This window comes from Mus pahari, chromosome 20 (genome assembly GCF_900095145.1).
Source record: "Mus pahari chromosome 20, PAHARI_EIJ_v1.1, whole genome shotgun sequence".
Taxonomy (NCBI): domain Eukaryota; kingdom Metazoa; phylum Chordata; class Mammalia; order Rodentia; family Muridae; genus Mus; species Mus pahari.
This window is the reverse complement of record NC_034609.1, coordinates 33,062,864-33,085,164: the sequence shown is the minus strand read 5'-3', so window position 1 is coordinate 33,085,164 and position 22,301 is coordinate 33,062,864. Positions and strand designations below refer to the sequence as shown.

General features: G+C 45.9%; 1 protein-coding gene across 8 annotated transcripts; it reads right to left on the bottom strand.

The window, feature by feature from the left end:
• Positions 1 to 1,730: 1,730 nt before the first annotated feature.
• On the bottom strand, positions 1,731 to 19,707 carry Znf821 (zinc finger protein 821). Of its 8 annotated transcripts, none has more exons than XM_021220107.1 (9): positions 19,387 to 19,707; positions 18,853 to 18,916; positions 17,242 to 17,358; positions 15,825 to 15,941; positions 8,085 to 8,229; positions 5,449 to 5,597; positions 4,860 to 4,964; positions 3,619 to 3,785; positions 1,731 to 2,700 (listed from the first exon to the last, which is right to left on the bottom strand). In XM_021220107.1, exons 8-9 carry the CDS (start codon positions 3,750 to 3,752, stop codon positions 2,046 to 2,048), a joined length of 789 nt encoding a protein of 262 aa, XP_021075766.1. In that variant the 5' UTR covers positions 3,753 to 3,785; positions 4,860 to 4,964; positions 5,449 to 5,597; positions 8,085 to 8,229; positions 15,825 to 15,941; positions 17,242 to 17,358; positions 18,853 to 18,916; positions 19,387 to 19,707; the 3' UTR covers positions 1,731 to 2,045. The 8 variants fall into 8 exon arrangements, with proteins under 8 accessions (XP_021075766.1, XP_021075763.1, XP_021075767.1 ...); XM_021220104.1 differs by having other exon boundaries at positions 8,104 to 8,229; XM_021220108.1 differs by lacking the exon at positions 17,242 to 17,358.
• Positions 19,708 to 22,301: the final 2,594 nt, after the last annotated feature.

The window sequence follows — 22,301 nt, the reverse complement described above, 5'->3', positions numbered from 1 at the left end:
AAAAAAAAAGCCGTGCGTGGTGGCGCATGCTTTTAATCCCAGCACTCAGGAGGCAGAGGCAGGCAGATTTCTGAGTTCGAGGCCAGCCTGGTCTATAAAGTGAGTTCCAGGACAGCCAGGGCTACACAGAGAAACCCTGTCTCAAAAAACAAAACAAAACAAAACAAAAAGAAAATATCTAATAACAAAAAAAAGGTGTGTGTAGGGGGAAACATCTCCTAAACCATACCTAGGAGTGGTCATATCCTCATTTCATTTGCAAAGGCAAAAAAAAAAAGATGGTGCAGGTCATCGGTAAACTTGGCAAATGGTGGGACCTACCTGAACCATGGTGTGCTCCCCCAGTTGTGGGTTTCAGAATCTGGGAAATCTACCTATAGACTAAGTTTGGCAGAATCAATCTCTAGGATCCACAGATATCCTAACTGATTTATCCATGTGGTCCTTTTCTCTGGCATACGGCCACACATTGAAGTAATCCCAATCATAGCCGCTGCTCCTGACTTAGGTGGTGAGACACTCAAGCACATTTATTTACTGTGTACACAACTATCCTATGAATGATCAACTATCACTAGTATTACAAGCACTTTTTTTTGACAGCAATTAAACTGGCTCAAGTTACACAGTAATAAGACAGTGGGTTTTTGGCTTGGAGACGGTATCTTCACATAACTCTGGCTGTCTTGGAGCTCACTGTCTAGACCAGGCTGTCTCTGCCTCCCAAGTGCTGGGATAAAAGGTGCACATCACCACACCTATCTTATTTTGTGGTTTTGGTTGGTTGGTTTTGCAATGGTAGGGATCAAAGCTAGGGCCTGCAGCATGTTAGGCAAGCAACCACACTCATCTGGAGTTTTGAAACCACATAACTAATTCCTGAATTTGTACTAATTCAGAATGTTGTGGAAAGAATAAGCTAACCCATGTAAAGTGGGCAAGGAATTTGTTGGGACACAGTGCATCCAGTCGTCTGAAATAGTCCAAGAAGGATGTCAGTAAGGAATGCTGCGAAAAGGCATTTGGATCAATTAAGTGCTTCGTCTCTTCTCTCTTTTTCAATCCAACTTTTTTTGTTTGTTTGCAAGACAGGATTTCTCTGTGTAACAACCAGCTCTAGCTGGAATCCACTTTGTAGACCACAAGATCTGCCTGCCTCTTACTCTCCTGAGTACTGAGATCAAAGGTGTGTGCCACCATGCTTCAATGTAATTCTTTTTCAGCTGGTCAGGGAGGAATTGCCCATAGTTTTTTGGGATTCATTCGACACATTTAAACAGCCTTAGACCTACAGAGGTGGGAGAGGAATCCAAATGTCCCTGTTTCATTGGAAGAGGTCCACATTCCTGGCAGTTATTTTTCTTGCACCAAATTAACTAGGGCACATCCTTCTGGCCCTCAAGATCTATAAATATCCAAACTGTACATAAGCTTTGATGCAGGCTAAGGAAGTTCTATGCTTATTCTTGTACCAGCCCAGAGAGAGAGATGAGCAGCTCACCTTCTGCATGCCATGGCAGCCAAACTGTAAGACCGGAGTTGTTCTGCTCTAGTCTTCAGCACAGAGGACTGGATCTCACCTATCACTAAGTCCTTTGCCTGGACAGGCTAACTTGAAGAGCACTCTGCCTCAGAAAAAAAGCCACCAGAAATACCGACAAACCCCTGAAAAGCTCTCTACTGCCACATGTCACTGGATGAAACAGAAACAAGACAAAGGAGCCAGGGGTCAGTAAAGATAAAATTAATTTATTTGCCCTCACAGCTTCATGGACCATACTGGGTCCCACAGTCCCATAATCCTGGCCTGCCACTGTGGGCTGAAGAGTCCAGGTTGGTTTCTGGAGTGCCTGCTCCCTTGTCCAGAGCTGCATTGAGCCAGGACCCCTCCTGACCCCATCCTGTTCGCAAATGCAGAGGATGCACAGGTTTCCCTGCAACCAACCGGGACCTGCCCGTGGCAGCAAGGACTGTGGCCTCCTGAGTGACTGCAGCACCAATCCCGAGGGCTGGAGTGGATGGGAGGTCAGGCAAGAAGGCGTGGCTCAGTGCAGAGAGCTGTGGTTCTGTTCTTCGAAGGCCATTTTCCCTAGAAGCTGGCTGTCCAACTCTACCCCACTCACAGGCAACTGGAAGAAGTTCATTTCGGCTGCTAAGGCTGCCATGGCAGAAGGGTCCTGACCAAACTGAGCTCTCAACATCATGTCCATTTTCTCCAGTCTCCTCTTGAGCCTCTTAGCCTCTCGCTCTCGAATGAGTCGGGCCTGCCGCTTCTCTGGGGTTTCATTGGCCCGCTTCAGCCTCATGGCCTCCCGGTCTCGCTGCAGCCTGCGAGCTCGCTGCTCATCTGTCTCTTGCATGCGCTGGAGGCGCTTGGCTTCACGATCCCTCATGCGTCTTACCTCCCTCTCCTCTGGGGTCTCATTGTCTCGCCGACTCTTCTTGGCTGTGCGTTCTCGTTCGAGTCGTTGCAGCCTTACTTCCAAAGGTTCATTCTGTCGCCGAAGGGCCCACTTGCGTACACTGGGAGTCTGTGTTTCCAGTAGCTTGCGGTAAGCAGCACAGTTGTTGCAAACCAGCAGAATCCCAGCAGGGTATACTGGAGGACTGCAGGCAATGTCCTTTCCTTCAGCACTGGAGGGACCCTCACTGTGGACTTGGGGTACGGATTCCATATTAAGTACTTGAGGGAGTTTCTCACTGAGAAGTAAACATGTTTGATGGTTAGTATCTCCCTGTAGCACATAGGTAAACTTACTCCTTAATAGCTAGGCAGACTGTCCCACGTCTACGGTTTGCTTTGAAGGCTTGGAAGATCACTAGGGTGCCTATTATGTTTTAAGGCCCACCTTGAATTAACAACTGAGCTTCCCACCATAGAAACCTACCTAGAATAACCCTGTAAGGCTAAGTCAGAATGGCAGTTTCTTAAGGAGCTGTGCAGGTCTAAGCCTGGTGTGTGAATGAAGGGGCCTGGAGGTGGACACTTCCTTCACACAGGTACAATAATTCACTGCCTTACCGCTTCCTATCTGACACTGCCCAGAAGGAAAAGTAGCTTGTATCAGGGCAGTGATAGCGCACACCTTTAATCCCAGCACTTGGGAGGCAGAGGCAGGTGGATTTCTGATTTCGAGGCCAGCCTGGTCTACAGAGTGAGTTCCAGGACAGCCAGGGCTACACAAAGAAACCCTGTCTCAAAAAACCAAAGTGGATCTTTCCACTTAAAAAAAAGAAAGGAAGAAAAGTAGCTTGTGCACCGTACAAACAAGGCAATGGGAGGGGACAGTGTTTTTTAGTCTCCCTAGAACACAGCAGTGTGTCCTTACACCAGGATCCCCTTAGCATACTGCAACTTCTGTATTATCATGAATGCTCTTGCATGTTTCTGCTTCACTTTCTAGTTGGAAATATTCTGAAAGGGAAAAAAAGCAATTCATTTCCCTTGAGGGATAACTAGTGCATACTGTCTATCGCATCTCCGAGTCTCATTTCTTTTATTTCCAGATTGTTCTGTCAGTTCATTTGAGTTATTTATCTCTTGTTTCTTTTGACCTGGGAAAGCAGCATCTTATACCCGTAACTTGCTCTGAGCACAAGGTTAGGTGTTCTACTAACCTGTTAAAAGTGGCATGGCTAGTAAAGCGGGCTCCACACACAGCACAGTTAGACCGCTGATCTTCTGAATGAATTAGGAGGTGGCGACCCAAAGACCCCGGGGAGCTAAGGGCCCGTCCACAGACAGGGCACATGTAACTCTTGGCACTCACCACCGCGGCAGTATGCTGTAAAATAAAGCCTCAAGCTGTCAATTCCTTGTTGCCTTCAGGCCAGTCTGCACCCCTTCCTTTTCTTCCCTGAGACTGAGGGACTTGGAACCAATTTTTTTTTTTTTTTTTAGCTCCTGGGAAAAGCACAGCCTATTGTGTTAGTGGATTTCCAGAGGAGCCCAGCCATTCAGACCATTGCTCAGATTTTATTACTGTGAGTTCTGGCCATATTCTGGGACACATGAATGGTTGAGGAATAATGGAGTTCCAGAGGCTGCCTCAGAGACTTAAAGGAATTCATACTCCTGGTAGTTTTGTCTTCCCTGGCTCATATGTACCTACCGATACAAGTGCATTTTAGGAGTACACTTAAGGGGCCGGGCAAAAGTAGTGGTGTGTAACAAGTATTCAAAGACTCTTTCCTCAGGCTTCAGAAGAAGTACTTCTAATGAACCAACTATCTTTACAGATATGGTCTCTAAAGCTTGGTACAACCTGGGCTCTGTACTGTTGTCTCAGAACACAGAGCATCAGGAGTAGGCACACCCTTACTTGTGTACCTATTAGGGTGACATGTCTTATGCTGTTTCCTTGTTTGTACTTTCACGGGCACCCCCAGAATATGCCACTCTGTGCTTTATCTTTGTGCCCGTGCATGCCACAGTGTATGTGTGCGTAGAGGTCAGAGGATAACAAAGGCAATGAGTTCTCTCCTTCCACCGTGTGGGTCCTGAGGACTGGACTCAGGTCATCTGGCTTATGAGCAGGTACCTTTACCACTAGAGCCATCTTGTTGACTCACATTATATAATTTATGTTGGCCCTTCCCCACTTTTAAAAGCCATCATTGTTAAGAGAAGTCAGTTTATTTCACTACTGATTGTATTAAACAAATTAGTAAAACAAGGCCATGATACTTAATTCTACAGTATTGGAGTGCAACCATTATTTCCTAAGACGCTATGAGGGGTGGAAGGAATCCTAGTAGAACCAATAACCTGAGCTTCCCTTGCAGAGGCCAAGGCCACTGCAGCATCTGCCCTCTACACTGCTGGCACTCAGCCCCAGAGCTCCCTCGCCATGCCATACCTGGTACACATGTGCAATCAGCTGCTCCCGACTCCCACAGTCTAGCTGGCAGAGGGGACACTGGCAGAGTTCAAGTAAGGGGTCAGAATTTAGGTTTTCTGTGACCTGCAAATCCACCAAACAGGCAAGTCATGAAGACTCTTCACTAGTCTCCCCTCCCCCACCTTCTTCAGGAGTCTTAGGTTCCCACTGCAGACTGAAGGGTAAAGCATTGTTTGAATGAAAGAAATGAAATTTCTCCAATTTTCAAGGCTTTCTGCCCTGAGGACACTGGACTGTGCAGGAAAAGGACTAGATTCCCTTCTACATGTTCCTGGCATGACTCCTCAGGATACAATGTATTTGGAAGCTGGTTCCACAAGACAGCCTGACGATCTAACCTGAAAACATCCTCCTGAGAGAGAAGCTCCTGAGAGTAGTTCTCACTCTGCAGGGAAGAAGGGAGAGCTGCGGGGTGCGGCTGGGGTGGAGAGGAAAAAGGGAGAGCTTCGGGGTGCAGCTGGGGCGGAGGGGAAGAAGGGAGAGCTTCGGGGTACAGCTGGGGTGGAGGGAAAGCTGCTGGCCAGCCAGCCGAGGCCTGTGCACTTGCCTCATGCTCTGCTAATGTGTCCCCACTACCGACAGGCGCTTCTGCAGTCTCTAATTCCTTTTCCACTTTGACTACCCCACCATCTTCCTCTGATGTGTGGGAAGATACTTCATCTTGTGTGGTCTCTTCTTCATCACCTTCACTGTCACCTGGAACACATAAACTGGTCACTTGTTCTGATTTTTATAAGAATACATCCTGAGCTGCTATCCACTTAACAGTTTGCAGCTACAATGAAAAAACATTTTCAGACTTCAGGTAATACAGTTTGCATCAGTGCTTGGTGGGCACAAATCAGCTATAACTACCATTCATTATGCTATATATACACACTATAGGAAAAATGTGAGGCAAATCTGCATTAAAAATCCTAACTAGCTTCCTACATTACCAAAATAGTAATTGTTGTTTTTGAAACAGGTCTCATGTAGTCCAGGCTGGCTTCTGTCTCACTATGTATTCGAAGATGACCTTGAACTTCTGAGCCTCCTGCCTCTCTCCCAAGTGCTGTGATTCTAGGCATGTGTCACCATGCTTGGCCAAACCGTTGTTATTCATAGTTCTCAGTATCTTCACCCTTGAGATGGAACCTCCTGGAGCACACAATCCCAAACTCACCCCCTATCACATCATCTCGGACTTAACAACCCTCTTCCTGACCTTATTACTTACTTGTCTCCTTAACCACCTGCAGTTTTCCCATGCTGCCTCAGACAGTTCTACCCTGAGGCCACCAATCTCTTCTCTCACAACAAACATTAATACATACTTCCATATATAGTAAAAGAATTTTATTTCCTCATATCAGTAAGGATATAAGAACCAATTAGTTTTAAATTTTATCCATTTATAGGGAAAGCGCTATACAATTACAGTGGGAAAATAGAATTAGCATAGCAACCAACCCTGGACAATTTATAGGGATAGAAGGCGTCCAATTTTATCTTCTTTTTCTTGTCCCCCACCAACCTCCCCCCTCTTTTGAGACAGTTTCTGTGCGTAGCCCTGGTTGTCCTGGAACTCTTTGTAGACCAGGCTGGCCTGACACTCAAGAGAACTTCCTGTCTCAGTCTAAGTGCTGGGATCAAAGGTGTATCCCACCATGCTCGGCTGTCCACTGTTACTAATACACTAGTAATGTACATTTTAAGCTAATAAAACCTATTTTAGATGGTTCTCTGGCTTACCTAATGGAAAACTAAATGTGAAAGAAGTGGGGAAGTGTTGTTCCTCATCTTAGACAGAAGTCACTGTTCTAGTTTAGCAGGGAAGCATGTGGTTGTCAGGTCACCTACCTGTGGCTAATGAATCTGCACGGTTTGTGGGAGCTGATTTTGTCCATCATTTGTAAGTAAAAAATAAAAATAGAGGGAGAAAATGGTTGAGGGGAACAATGATGTTTGGCGTGGACGTTTTAAAGATCACAGAGGAAGTCCTGCTGGAGAGGAGTCATCAGGAGATAATTCCCCCCCCCCCCCCGCTTGGATTCTGGGCTCCTAGGGCTGCTGTGAGGAGTCTCATCACACCTGATATACAGGGGCTCACTGTCCTGTCAGCGCTTCTTGTTCCCCTTCTGGTTTGCATTAAATTCTAAATCTGAATAAAGATCATTTCTCTTTGGATAACAGGGTCATGCGCATCTATGTAGATGTATCAGTCATGGGGCAGACCTCACTTTAGTGCTCGAGAGCATAGGACATTTTGTTAAAGCTTTCTGTCACTCAAATCCATCTCAATCATGACGGGCTAGCCCAGAATAAATCCTTTTCTCACTAGCATCCAGTGTGGAACATTTGTAGGTTTAGTCTAAGGCATGGCTGCATATACTTTTGTAACTTGTCAATTATCTGAGTGACTCTAGCAGGAGCATTTTTTTAAAAAAGTATGCTGTCTAGAAGGATGGTACAACTTTTTATTGTTTTAGAACAATAGCCTATTAGAAACTGCTGTGTTCCACAGGATTCTGAGAAATCCTAGGGTTCATTTCTTTTTTTCTTTTTTTTTAAGATTTTATTTGTTTATATATTATATATATGACAAGTACACTGTAGCTGTCTTCAGACACACCAGAAGAGAGCACCAGGTCCCATTACAGATGGTTGTGAGCCACCATGTGGTTGCTGGAAATTGAATTCAGGACCTCTGGAAGAGCAGTCAATGTTTTTAACTGCTGAGCCATCTCTCCAGCCCTCATTTCTTTTTTCTACCTGATTAGTTTCATGTGCTTGCTATATAATGCTATATAATCTCATCACAAAGCAAATCTGTAAAACACTAAAACTAGGACCTCAAGCAAAAATTCATTAATGTCTCTCATACTTCATTAACTATAAATAAGTAGACCTGAAGCAAAGGGATTTTTTTTCTTTTTATTTGACCTGGCCCACAAGCTGCCTGAACACTAACCATTTGTCTTAGACTGTCCTGTATCATGATCACCATGAAACTCTCTGTATACGGAACAGCAGTGTCAATTACTAGAGTCCATGAGTCATGAATGAAACCATGCCGACTGTCCTGAGTGAACAGATTCAGACCCGAGATCAGTCTGCCTTCTAAGATCTTCCTCCCACGCCCATGCACAACCCCACAGCGCACACGCTATTAGTTCCTCTCCCATTGCCCTGAGTCATTACCAGAAGGTGCAGAACTCACTGCTACTGGAGTCCTGATCTTGTAGTTGTTGGATAGCTTGTCGCTGACTGCCAAGGTCTCCAGGAAAATCGGTTTTCATCATTGCCTGTCGGGCTTGTTCTTCTAACCCAGCAAATACTTGATCCCCTGGTGATCACAAGAAAAAGTAGTCAGGCCACCAGTTGGGTAGTACACGCCTAGGCAAACTGGTTGGAAGCTCAGACCATTCAAAGGTACCCTTGTGGGGACCCATTTATCTCCAAGCTAGCTCCAATAGTTCCTGGGCAGTTAGCTTATCTTAAATCTTCCTATTCTTGACCCTGGGAAAGGTGATAAATCACTACTTAACTACAGAATCTCGATTCCACTGCACCCTTCCATTAGGACTGGGAAGACAGAGGGAAGAGGAGGAGAAGTGGAGCGGAGGCACGGCAAGAGACTGAGCAACCATCTGTCTGAAATTACTGTCAGCACAGCCCTAATGCACTCTAGCTCATTCATTTCACAAACGCTTCTGTAATCCTGAGTAAATCTCCAGCCCCATCTTTCTTCAACACTCATTTCAATAGCTGTGATCTATGTCTTGGTCATTCCTCCTGCCTTGCTCTAATGTCCACTGAAATTACCATGATAAACATGACTGGCTAAGTAACAGATGGGGAGGGAAGGGGAAGGCAGGGCAGGGGTGGGGGAGATAATATTCTACCTCCCTGAAACACACTGACTAGCCTACAACAGATACCACTTATCCGGCCAGTCTCCTTGGCTAGTGTGGCCTTGTGGCCATCCCTGATTTTGCATTTACTTTTCATGAACTCTGCCTGTGATCCATGCTATTGAAGAGTTAACCTGAAAGAGCATTTTAATTTCCAGGAGCTTGGTATATAGAGAAAAAGAGATAGGTTTTTCTTATCTCATTAAGAATGGAACTACAGGGGGCTGGCGAGATGGCTCAGCCGTTAAGAGCACTGACTGCTCTTCTGAAGGTCCTGAGTTCAAATCTCAGCATCCACATGGTGGCTCGCAACCATCCATAATGAGATCTGACTGCCTCTTCTGGTGCGTCTGAAGACAGCTACAGTGTACTTACATATAATAATAAATAAATCTTTAAAAAAAAAAAAATGGAACTATAGAGCTGGGCAGTGGTGGCGCACGCCTTTAATCCCAGCACTTGGGAGGCAGAGGCAGGCGGATTTCTGAGTTCAAAGCCAGCCTGGTCTACAGAGTGAGTTCCAGGACAGCCAGGGCTATACAGAGAAAAACCAAAAAAAAAAAAAAAAAGAATGTAACTACAGGGTCTGGAGAGATGGCTCAGCAGTTAACAGCACTGACTGTTCATCTGAAGGTACTGAGTTCAAATCCCAGCAACCATATGGTGGCTCACAACTATCCGTAATGAGATCTGATGCCCTTTTCAGGGGTGTCTGAAGACAGCTACAGTGTACGTACATATAATAAATAAATAAATCTTAAAAAAAAAAATGGAACTACATGGGGCTGGCGAGATGGCTCAGTCTGGACTGCTTGTGGACGTTGTACATCGTGGTGCGGAGCCTAGTGCGCACCACGATGTACAACGTCCACAAGCCTCATACTATCTGTGTGTCATTAAGATAACCAAAGGTAGCCAGGCGTGGTGGCGCATGCCTTTAATCCCAGCACTCCGGAGGCAGAGGCAGGTGGATTTCTGAGTTCGAGGCCAGCCTGGTCTACAAAGTGAGTTCCAGGACAGCCAGGGCTATACAGAGAAACCCTGTCTCGAAAAACCAAAAAAAAAAAAAAAAAGATAACCAAAGGTGATGGAGGGGTGGCTTAGCAGTAGAGTGTATATTATTGCTCTTGCTAAATAAGTTTGGTTTCCAGTCCCCATGTCAGAGGCTCCCAGCTGCCTATAGCTCCTGCCCAGGGAATATGATGTTTCTGGCCTCTGCTTGTGGACGTTGTACATCGTGGTGCGGAGCCTAGTGCGCACCACGATGTACAACGTCCACAAGCCTCATACTATCTGTGTGTCATTAAGATAACCAAAGGTAGCCAGGCGTGGTGGCGCATGCCTTTAATCCCAGCACTCCGGAGGCAGAGGCAGGTGGATTTCTGAGTTCGAGGCCAGCCTGGTCTACAAAGTGAGTTCCAGGACAGCCAGGGCTATACAGAGAAACCCTGTCTCGAAAAACCAAAAAAAAAAAAAAAAAAAGATAACCAAAGGTGATGGAGGGGTGGCTTAGCAGTAGAGTGTATATTATTGCTCTTGCTAAATAAGTTTGGTTTCCAGTCCCCATGTCAGAGGCTCCCAGCTGCCTATAGCTCCTGCCCAGGGAATATGATGTTTCTGGCCTCCACAAGGATCTGACTCACGTGAACATAAACCTATAAACACACAATTGAATATAAATCACTTTCTAAAAATGGATGGGGGCTGGTGAGATGGCTCAGTGGGTAAGAGCACCGACTGCTCTTCCAAAGGTCCGGAGTTCAAATCCCAGTAACCACATGGTGGCTCATAACCATCTGTAACAAGAACTAATGCCCTCTTCTGGAGTGTCTGAAGACAGCTACAGTGTACTTACATATAATAAATAAATAAATCTTTAAAAAAAAAAAAATGGATGGAAACGAAGGTCTATGGTGAAACCAAGTATTGGGGCCTATGTAACTATAATGTCTTCTCTGAGCTCCTGTTTTTTTTTTGTTTTGTTTTGTTTTTTTTGTTGTTGTTTTTAAGATTTATTTATTATGCATACAGCATTCTGCCTATATGTATGCCTGAAGGCCCGAAGAGAGCAACAGATCTCATTATAGATGGCTGTGAGCCACCATGTGGTTGCTGGGAATTAACTCAGGACCTCTGGAAGTGCAGACAGTGCTCTTAATCCCCCGAGTCATCTCTCTAGCCCTGGGCTCTCGTTCTTGATCTTTCTCTTGGGATAGGGGTTAAAGCCTTCAATCTTGTGCATAGCTTTTGGCCCTCAGCTATAACTCTATCCTCCAAAGTCCCAACTTCCCCCGTGCTAGAAGCAGAGGTATGAAATTGATATGACAGGGCTTTCAGGTCTGTTGCAACAAATACTTTTCTCTTTGTGGTAGACTGGCTCTCATCATAGTATTACTGTATCTTCATATCATGCAACAACAACTCAAATATCAAAATAATGTTTTCAAGGCCACAATATGACAAGAGGAAAAAAGGACTGTTCTGATAGCACTGTCATGAGTCACTATGAAACTGATATTGTGACAAACTTATCCTGTGGCAATAATGGAGGTGGAGAGGGCAGGAATGTTTTTCTAGGTATACAGACTTCAAGCAAAGGAAAAATTAGTTGCTTTAAAACCATGTTCACATTTTTGTTGTCTGCTTTTTTAGAGCGGTTATCTCTAGGAGCTCTGGCTAGCCTGCAATCATTATGTAGGGCAGGCTAGACTTGAATAATCACAGGTAGATACCTACTTCTGCCTCCTGAGTGGTGGGATTGAAGGTGTGCACCACTATGTCCAGCCTGTGTTCACCATTCCTAAGGCAACATGTGGGCTCTAAGTTACTAAGACGATATAAGAGAAGGCAAAAGTAAGCTGTACAGTGGTTCTCTTCCTCCTCTGCAGAAGTATTTAACTTTCCCAGTTGATCCCACTGAACCAGCAAAGCCATGGCCAGCTCTAATAGTGAATTCCTCTACACTGGCTCATGTTCCTGGACCTAAGGGCCAGAGACAGACCAGGCACTAAGGAAAGAAGTCAGTCGGTAACGCTCATCAGTTAACACTTTAGGTCTGTAAGGAACCGAACTGGATTTATAACATGCCAGAAATGAACAATAAAAATATTCCCTGTCACACTGTACCAAGGGACAGATATCTAGAAGTTAGGTAGAGATGGCTTGGTGGCTAAGAGCACTAACGGCTCTGTCAGAGGACCAGGTTTGATTCCCAACACCCACGTGGTGGCTCAAAACTATCTGTAAGCTCTGGTTGCAAGAGATCCAATACCCACTTCTCCTGGCCTCTATGGGTACCAGGTATGCAAGGCAAAACACCCATACACATAAAATTAAACTGAATTTTAAAAGATATCTAAAAGCAGATGAATCTTTTCTTTTTTTTTTTTTTTTCTTTTCCGAGACAGGGTTTCTCTGTGTAGCTCTGGCTGTCCTGGAACTCACTTTGTAGACCAGGTTGGCCTCGAACTCAGAAATCTGCCTGCCTCTGCCTCCCAAGTGCTGGGATTAAAGGTGTGTGCCACCATGCCAGGCAGATGAATCTTTCTTTCATCTTTATCAACATGAACTCAAAATTCTATTAAGTCAACTATTGAGACATTTCTAGAACAGAATGGAGTCTCTGCACTGTTACCTAACTAAGATTCTTTCTGGCATTCTCAGCTAAGGAACTTGGAATACATTATTTTTTCAGCAGTGCAGAAACAGTACTCCACTACTCTTTTATTCTATTTCTGACTATGGAAAAGCCTAAAACAAGTATTATCCTTAAGGCTGTTCCTATTCTAAATAGCAACAGGAACAATATATATTTATTTTTAAATCTTAAAGGTAATTTTATCAAACTTCCTAGCAAGAGTAAATGATTTGTCTGGTAGTTAACTTTTATCTAATCTCCAAATCCACCTGTCCAGAATTATCCTTTGGAGAGAAGGTAGCGAAAGCTGCTAAGAAATATGTCACTGAACCTGGTGAGATGGCTCAGCGGGTAGAGGCACTTTCTACCGTGCCTGGGTTCAATTCCTGGAACCCACATGGTTGAAGGAGAGGACCCATACTTGGCAGCTGTCCTCATGTGTATACTGTAGCTTGCCCTCCCTCTCTACCCTATACACAAAACAAAAATTGTAAGAAATTTACATGTTAATTCAAGTACAATATGATACAAATATTTGTGACTAAGAAATGTATTGCTGCCTTTTTAAAAAATTATTATTTTAGGTGCATTTATGGTTTGCCTACATGTGTGAGAGTGACATATCCCCTGGAATTCGAGTTACAGACAGTTGTGACCTGCTATGTGGATGCTGGGAACTGAACCCAGGTCCTCTGGAAGGGCAGCCAGTGCTCTTAACCACTGAGCCACTTCTCTAGCCCTGTGAATTACCTATTTTTATAATGTAAAATTATTATTTTATCTTGAGACTGTTAGATTAAGTTAAAATTCTCCAGCTCCCAGATATTAATGGTCACTTTCGTATTAAATGTGGGCATTTATCTGCCTATCAATAGCCAGGTTCCACAATAAACCCCAGGCACTCTTCTCTTTCTCTCTCTCTCTTTAAATTTGGTATGAATAGCAGAGAGTGTTCATCTCACTTTTGCCTAGGGATTCACAGACCAGTGAAGATCAAGGCGATGAAAGCCAGTTTGAAAAAAAACTGGAAAGACTAAGTTACAAGTCTTCAAAGGACCAAGATTTTGCTCTTTTTCCCTTTGGGTCCTTAGTGTACTTTAATAAATGCAAGTTTTGGCTTCCTGAAATTACCCAGTTGAACATATTCTCTAAATGAGCAGATGTCTGTTCAGAGAAAGCAGCAGTGCGGGAGGGGGGGGGGGGGGGGGAGAAATACATGGTGAGGGGCGCATGCACTGTGATTCCTCCCCAGCTGGCACTCTGGGTAGAGCTGTCTATGTGGGGAGCAGCAGTTCCACCCCCACCCCCACCCCCGGCTTCTCAGAAAGGAAAAGACCTGGGTGCGTTTGCACCGGCACAGCTTCCCTCTGCAGCTCTGCAGCCTCAGTACCTGCAGCCTGAGAGCCAAGTGTCTTGAGGGAAGCTTTTTACTTGGTGGCTTCCTTGATTTCAGGACGTGATATGTGAGCATACAAAGGACTGCATTTTCAAATTCTCCAGAGTCGACAGACTTGTACTCAGAGAGGGAAGAAGTGGGAAAGCAGGTAAGGGAGAAGGTCTGAAACACAAGGTTTCAACTCAGTGGCAACTTCTTTACAACAAGTAATTCTGGGTTCTCGATTTTGCATCGAGTCTGCTAAAGGAGATAGGAATGGGCTATTTGGATGATTTAGATAGAAAACCAAAGTCTGTGATAAGGAAGCTTCCCACTGCTTTTGGAGGACCCACACGGTGGCTCACAACCTTGTGTAATTCAGAGGCTACTCTTCAATCAGAACACCTACTGTTCCGAAAACCTGATTTCCTCTTCTGGCTCTGTGGGTATCAGGCATGCATGTGATGCATGGACATATAGATAAACATCCGTTTTATACTATATTACACAAACTAAAAATTAAAGCCAGGGCCTCAAGTTTTCTGACTCTAGTTCTGTCTGGGTGAGAGGGCATCTACCTAAAAGATAGAAGCTACGCAAACACAGGCACAGGCCACTCAAGCTTTGCTGTTTCTTAGACTTCAGTACAACTGTGCTGTTACCCCACTAGCTCCTTTGTTTCTTTACCTGCAGGCACATTACATCTGTTTCAGTAGAAATTTCTACATGTATGTGGTAGGCTAAAGGACAACTTGCAGGAGTTGGTTCTTTCCTTCCACCATGTTGGTCCCAGAAATCAAACTCAGATCATTAGCTGCCAAAGCAGGTTACCTGTTGAGCCATCTCAACCCCTAAAGGTTTGTTATTTTTAATGATTTTAATTTTATTCACATGGGTTCTGGAGACCTGAACTCAGGTCCTCACGCTTGTACAACAAGCACTTGGTTTAGTTCTTGGTTTTGTTGCTGTTTCTCACTATACAGAAGGGATGCCGCTGACACACACCGAGTCTCAGCAGCTTTCCCTGACTGAGGCGGGATTCCACAACCCCTCTCTTAGAGCCTTAAAGCCAGAACCCTGGGGCCAAAGCTGCCAAGTTCTGCTGCTTGATGGGGCTTAGAACTTGCCCCCTTGTCCAGTTACCCTTGGATCAGCTTTCTATTATTGATGGTTTCCTACATACGGCTGAAGCTTTTCTTTTCTTTTTTTTAAAAGATTCATTTATTTATTATATGTAAGTACACTGTAGCTGTCTTCAGACACTCCAGAAGAGGGCATAGATGGTTGTGAGCCACCATGTGGTTGCTGGGATTTGAACTCAGGACCTTTGGAAGAGCAGTCAGTGCTTGTACCCGCTGAGCCATCTCACCAGCCCATGCTGAAGGTTTTCTTAAGTCCTTTTCACAAGTTAAAACTTTAGCTGGATGGGGTCTTACTCTGGGGTTGCCTAGCCTGTGATTTTAGACAAATAAAACTTGTGCTTTCTAGAACTCTCTTCCTTCTCTAACAGATCAGGTGCATTCCCTTCCTGTCTAAGTCCACCTTTCATCCTCTAAGGCCTGTTCATGGTCTAGGGCCTCTTTCATCAAGCACTCCCATCACTTCCCCAGGTACTGAAACTGCCCTGTTTTTAACATTTGTGGTACATAATCTATACTGCATCTATTGGGCAAACAGCATATACTAGCTTATATTTTTATGTTTCTTCTGTATGTATGTATAGCTGTATTATAGTTTAGTTGTTATATTGTTTTATAGCCTTGACACCTAATATATTTTTTCACAAAATAAGTTTCCTGTAATTGTTCATATTAAGGATGAATCAAATGTATATACATACCTCTTGGACAAGTTAGACATCACTCCAGTAACTTTACATTTCAAATCCATACTGGAAATCTTTAATCCTTTCTCTCCCCCCCACACACACACAAATGAGTATGAGCCTCTTTCCCAAAACTGAGGATTCTCTTTCATTCCAACCCAGGTTTCAAAAGACAAAGCCCAGTACTCACAGTGAACTTTATTTGGATTTGTCTGTTTCCTACGGGACATGTTTCTCTGGTATACAAGCTCGGATCTTTCCCAGTTTTACCCCTGGACAGGTCACTACCTCCTTGTAAGGTGCTGACCTGCAAAAATAAAAAAATTAAAAAACAATATTGTTAGCCTGTTAGTCTTCCCAGAAATTACAAAATAAGAACATTTAAGGATCTTAAAAATACCTCTTGAGCATATAAAACTCACTAGATAATAAATAACTAAACTAATGAAATGAAAAAGGTAACTAAATCTCTAACTCCAAGTCAAGGACCAAGGAACTTGAGAGGCGACTACTCTGAGGACTTAAGAGAATTCTTCTATAAAGCTGTCTTTGGAATTCAGACTACCACTAAGTGGTCACAATCAAGAGCGCTGGACAGAAAAGGAGATGCAAATCCAGGCAATCAAAGTTAGAAGTACTGTGGGTAAAAGGAGTACTCCCACAGATGTGAAAGAAAGTAAAAAGACAACAAAGACCTGTAGCGGCTGACCCGGCACGTGTGCCACTGGAAGCCAAGGCCTGCAGTCTGTGCCTCTAGGTAGTTTCCTAAGGAACGATGCTTAGAGGGAGCAAAGGTATCACTTATCTGCAATACAGGCACCCTGCCAGGACCCTGGCATGATGGATGATACAGGAGCAAATCAAACTTCCACCACTCAAGACAAGCTCTCGGCAGAAGAGCAGATGCCTTCCATGCAGTGGAGTACTAATGTAGAACTCCAACTGGCCCTGCTCAGATGGTCTGAAGAGGTCAAAAGTCATACTCTTCTAGCCTCTTCTCAATTTTGCTGTGTAGCAAGGAGACCAGGGAGGAATAAAGGATGAAGCTCCCTATACAAGAAGAGCAGCAAAGATGTGCACCTGCCCCTCTGGTGGAGGGGCGGGGGCAGGCAAATTCTTAAACCTGGAGGTTCCTTGTTAACAACAACATTGGTTCAGTCATAAGCACTGTAAGAGACTCTGAAGTGGGTTAGTTACAGAGGCTGTGGCCTTTTTTTTTTTTTTTTTTTTTTTTTTGACAAGACAGAGTAAGAACTGGGGATGAGATATATTGGCAGAGTGCCTGCCTAGCATGCATCAGGCCCCAGGTTTGATTCCCAACACCACAAAACAAACACAGCAGAATGAACAATGTAAATGGAAGAGGTGAAATTCTGTTTTCTACCTAAGTTACGGATGTGGATTTAGTCATTTCCCTGTTTCCTTTCAGTTCCTGCTATCTTAAACTGGGCTCACATATAGAAATATATAGTTCACTGCTTTAAGACAAACTACTAGATGTACTGTGCACTCCAGTTAAGGAAGCTCACCTGATAATGCCAACCTACTTACTCCTCTATGTAGCTAAAAGGCCCTCAGACCTGTAATCAGATCCTGGCTTCCCTTACCAAAAGAAGAAAGAAACCGCAAATGGCAAAGACAGGCCTCCACAGGAAGTGGCAAGGGAAGCAGCTTTCAGGCAGTCTTCTAGCATAGCTGCATACCAAACACAGTTCTTTTCAGACCTTCAATTTAAAAAAGGAAAATAACTCCTAATATGTACAACAGAAAGAATGATTTTAGAGAGCAGCGTCCTGATGTCTAATAAAAGGGGATGTATTCTCTGGTTCTCTTTTTCTTGAAGATAGAGTTTCATGTATCCTTAACTCATCTTGAGCGGGATATATAGCCAACAATGATCTTGAACTTCTGATATTCCTGTCTCAACACAATATAGGCAGGTGTGGTACCTGCCTCCACACCTCCATACCCAGCTTTCCATGGTGCTGGGGACAGAACCTAGAATTCTGTGTATGTTAGGTAGGTCTTTGTGCATAGTGGGCAATCATGCTACCTACTAAGCTACACCCCCAGTTGTAGGGGGTGGTCACTCCTTTCCCCTGCCCCTACTCTTTTTTGGAGATTGAGTCTTTACCTCAAACCCCTGGACTCAATGACCCCCTGCCTCAGCCTTCAGACCAATGGGGTCAGAGGTATGACTACGCCTGGTTTATTCTCCCTACTCATTTTAATATACGCTGTGAATGAATATCACACTTTAGGTCTTTCTCTGTGTCTGCGGACTCCCAAAGTTGAAATCTGAACGAGATGCAGTCTGCCAGTTTCTCTACACTTCTCTACTGTGTAACAGAAAACAAATGATACCTCATCTCCATTTACCCCCCCTAAGGACCAGGAACCAAAGCTCTGAGATTGAAGTAATAAAGTCTGTTTGAAGGAGTGCCAGGCTCCATTTAGATCATCCTGGCAAGACACAGGTTCAGTAAGAAAACTGCAAGGCACAGAGGAAACCTGCAGCCACAGCTGAACTACTGCCTCTCACTTGCCTCCTAGTGGCCCAGTGGGGAACTGACCAGATGGTCCCTCCTGGGACTTCACACCTGAGGGATCAAGGCAAAATAAACACACACCCTCCCTTCCCACAAAACAAAGCCAAGGCACAAGAATTCAAACACCCACTACAAAGAAAAAGTCCGGGGGGGGGGGGAGACCGTGGAAAATAAGAAAATAAGGAGACAGTCAAATGGCACCGGAAGGCCACTCCTGATCCAAGCTGCACAGTATCTGAGGTGAGTTTTATAGGTTGCAACCCTCTTAAAACAAAACCCCATAGGTACAAAAGGTCACTTGGTCCCTTTTTGCTTTCAGTGCTGCCCAGATGTGAAACTTAAGCTCGGAATATAACTGGATAGCGAACCGAGCCGCCTGAGCATCTTCAGCTGGGAGGATCGACCTATAAGGGATGCGACTTTTAAAGGGAGTAGGGTTTTTTTTGGGGGGGGGGTTGTTGTTGTTGTTTTTGTTTTTACCATCTATAGAGCCACAGTCAAGAGTCCTTGGGAAGGATGCATTGGCCCCCACCCCCTCATCCTGTCTCTGCTTTCTCACAGGTGTTAGGATGCAGCTTCCAGAGCACACGACGTGCGTGCGTGTGTGTGTGTGTGTGTGTGTGTGTGTGTGTTCTTTTCCAGCCTTAAGAAAAAAGGGTGCGTTCCCACCTCCAGCTCTGGTGAGGGTTCCCACGGAGCAAAGTAAAGTCGCCCGAATCCGAGTGATGTGAAGCTGCCAAAAGGGAGAAGAGAAAGACGATCATACAGCCTTCTCACTGTGCCCGGGTCCTCTCGGGTCGGCGCTGGAGCTCGGGTGTGCCATCAGTTGAGACGGTGTCTCTCTGGCTTTTCCCAACAGGGGCACAGGTAAATCCCAGGTAATAAGACTGGAGCCAGAGGTCTCCCTACGCGCTTCAGACCAACCCTCGGACCACTTAGCCTCCTCGGAAATCTAAATTTAGTGGCTCCTCCGCCCGCCCGCGCCAGGACGGCCGGGCCCCCCGCCCTGTCCGCTCTCCCACGCCCATCCTCCCCTCCCCCAGCTCCACCCCAGCCTGTCAGACGCCGGCCCGCGAGGCCCGCACCCGGCCGCCGCAGCACCCAGCCCGCCCCTCCCCAGAGGCGAGCAGACAAAAGGCGGGCGGCGGCGCGGGCCGACGGGAGCTACGCGGGCTGCCGGCTCCCGGCGCGGGGGCGCTTTACCCGCAGCCTCGGCGCTCCGCGTCCCTGGGCTCCGCCTCCGGACGGACAGACCGCGGGACAATGGGCCCCGGCCGCAGCTCGGGCCGGCCGGGCCGGGGCTCCCTGGGACCCGGCCCCGGTGGGCAGAGGGTGGCCGCGGGCCGGGCTGGCGGCGGGGAGGCGAGGGGCGGCGCGGCGGACAGACAAAGCCAACGGCAGACAGACGGACGGAGGGGGGAAAAAAAAAAAGATGGCGACGCGGACGACGGGAGCGCGCTGCTCGCGCTCTCGCGGCGAGTGGGGCGCGTGCCGGAGCCTCACCTCTCTCCTCCCGCCGCCGCCCCGACCCCTCCCGGCTCCCGGGGCGCGCGCCTGGCGCTGTGGGCGGGGCCTCGGGGGGAAAAGGGTCCGGGAAGGCGGGGCTTAGGGATCATCCAATCGCGGGCGTTCCAGAGGGGCCCCGCCCGCGTCCTGGTCCTGGCGACGCGGAGCTGAGCATCTAAAGGGTTTTCGGAGGTGTCCTGGCGCTTCCGCGCACCTTTAGAGCTGGTGAACTCCACTCAGCTGTTTTCTCCCCCCTGGTTTCCTCTCCCAACATCGAGTTCAGCCACAGAACCCACATCCCCCAACCACAGCTCCGCCGCAGGCTTCCCCCTCCGTAGCCGAACCTGAGCCACCCGTCCCGAAGTCACAAACCCTTCTTCACTCCCACTTGTCCCAGGGCTTCTTCAACTCTCGAGGCATTTAAAGTAAAAGAGGGCCCACAGCTTCTGTGGGGAGGACTACGCTGTCAGGTGGTCACGGACACAGGACCTAGGTAGCTTGTGGTCCTTGTTGCTATCTAAGGGTGTTTGGAAAGGCTGAACGTGGTTCAACCTCGTTCTAACGCGACTCCTGTTACTGTCCGCTTCATTATTTCTCCGTTGCTCTCCCTTCTTTCCCCTTATTTGGGCGGAAAACCCATACCTACCTCTGAAGTCTCTCCGTAGAGAAGGCCCAACTCTCAGTCCCAGCTCTGCCACCGACCAGTCTGTTCGCTTTGGGCAAGTCACTTCCCTGTTCTGGACCTCTCCTCCCAATAGTTGTGCTAGTCATGTAAAACAATCTCTGAAAGCCCTGTGCAAGTTCTGTTATGATTTGCGGCTTCACGAGGCAGAACAAACGAGAGTGCTGACTCTTGCTGATAAAATGACTAGTCGAAGTGTTTGCATAAAGCATTCTTGCAAATTCTTCCTTCCTGAAATCTCCAACGAGATGCCATTGCCTGTATCTTGCAGAATGTGCTAGAACGGCTGAATTGAAGAATCTTGGTCCTTGACAATGCTGTAGGTAAATTGTTCTTGTTTGCTTTCTTATGACTGGAATGTTTAGAAAGGAGTTACTATTCAATATCAGTCAAGAATACATTTCAAATTCAAGAATTTGATTGTACACATACCTAGGAAATGAAATATTCTCATCAAACTAGCTTTTAGACTTTTGTGTGTGAATACAAGCTGAAATAACAGTAACTTTAAGACCTCAGTCATGGGCTGGAGAGATGGCTCAGTGGTTAAGAGCACTGACTGCCCTTCTGGAGGTTGTGAGTTCAAATCCCAGCAACCACATGACATGATGGTTCACAACCATCTGTAATGAGATCTGATACCCTCTTCTAGGGTATCTGAAGACAGCTACAGTGTACTTACATATAATAAATAAATAAATCTAAAAAAAAAACTCAGTCACTCTTGGTGACCTAGACTTAAAGATGCAGCATAGCCTTTGTATTAGTCAGGGTTCTCTAGCGGATAGTCTCTATATAGTAAAGGCATTTGTTGATGACTTACAGTCTGCAGTCCAATTCCCAACAATGGTTCAGTAGTAGCTGTGAATGGAAGTCCAAGGATGTAGCAGTTGCTCAAACCCACACAGCAAGCAGGTGAAAGAGCAAGAGCGAGAGAGACTCCCTTCTTCCAATGTCTCCAGCAGAAGGCATAGCCCAGATTAAAGGTGTGTGCCACACCTTTGATCCCAGATGACCTTGAACTCGGAGATCTCCCTGTCTTAATCTTCTGGAATCCATAGCCACTGTGCTTCGAGATCTCCATACCAAGATCCAGATCAGAAACTTCTATCTCCCAGCCTCCAGATTAGGGTCACTGGTGAGCCTTCCAATTCTGGATTGTAGTTCATTCCAAATATAGTCAAGTTGACAACCAGGAATAGCCACTACAGCCTTGTTAGATCACTTTGAAATTGACCTGACAGACATATTCAACAAGAAAATAGCTGACTGATAGCCTCCAATGAAATGTCTTGAGTTTATTATTAAATTATTGTGTAATGTTGGACAGCTTAGATTCAAGGGTAGACAGGACCTGGGTTCATGCCACGGCAATTGTGTGGGGAATGCTGCGCTGTTTATGATAATATGCAATCAATAATGCTATTCTTGAGTTTCCTGTGTTCTTAAAATGTCTCCATGGTATTGTGAGTTAGGTTCATAGTCAAGTGATGAGAAACATACTTATCTTACCTCTGCCTCACCTAGACTCATTCTAGATCCGGAAGACTCTCTACTGAGTAATAGGTTTTCTTTTTCTTTTTACTATGTCTGTGCTATGGCGCTGTGGGTGCATGGGTTTGTGTAGAGCACAAACACGCATCCATAAACATGCAGGTCACAAGACAACCCTATGCCACTCCATAAACCAAGCTAGCTGGCCCTGGGCACCTCGGAAGACTTTCCTGTCTCTGCCTCCCGTCTCCGCGGAGGGAGTACTAGCGTTAGAGATGCCTTTGCTACCACATCCCACTTTTGTGTTGGTTTCTGTGATTTGAACTCAGGCTTGTACTTTTGGATAGTGAGCACCTATGGGTTGTGGTGTTCCTGCCTGCACGCAGACCGGCGCCTTGTCTGCATGGGCAGAACACCTTGGGGTGGGTTCGCACTC

Bases quoted from the DNA above. Each gene is read 5' to 3' on its own strand.
- Znf821 (XM_021220104.1), bottom strand. From the start codon at position 15,864: ATGTCCCGTAGGAAACAGACAAATCCAAATAAAGTTCACT. The intron at 5,598-8,103 runs GTGAGTTCTGCA...TATGTGTTCCAG, and splicing joins AGATCAGGACTCCAGTAGCA to GTGACAGTGAAGGTGATGAA. The intron at 3,786-4,859 runs GTATGGCATGGC...TTTATTTTACAG, and splicing joins TGATTGCACATGTGTACCAG to CATACTGCCGCGGTGGTGAG.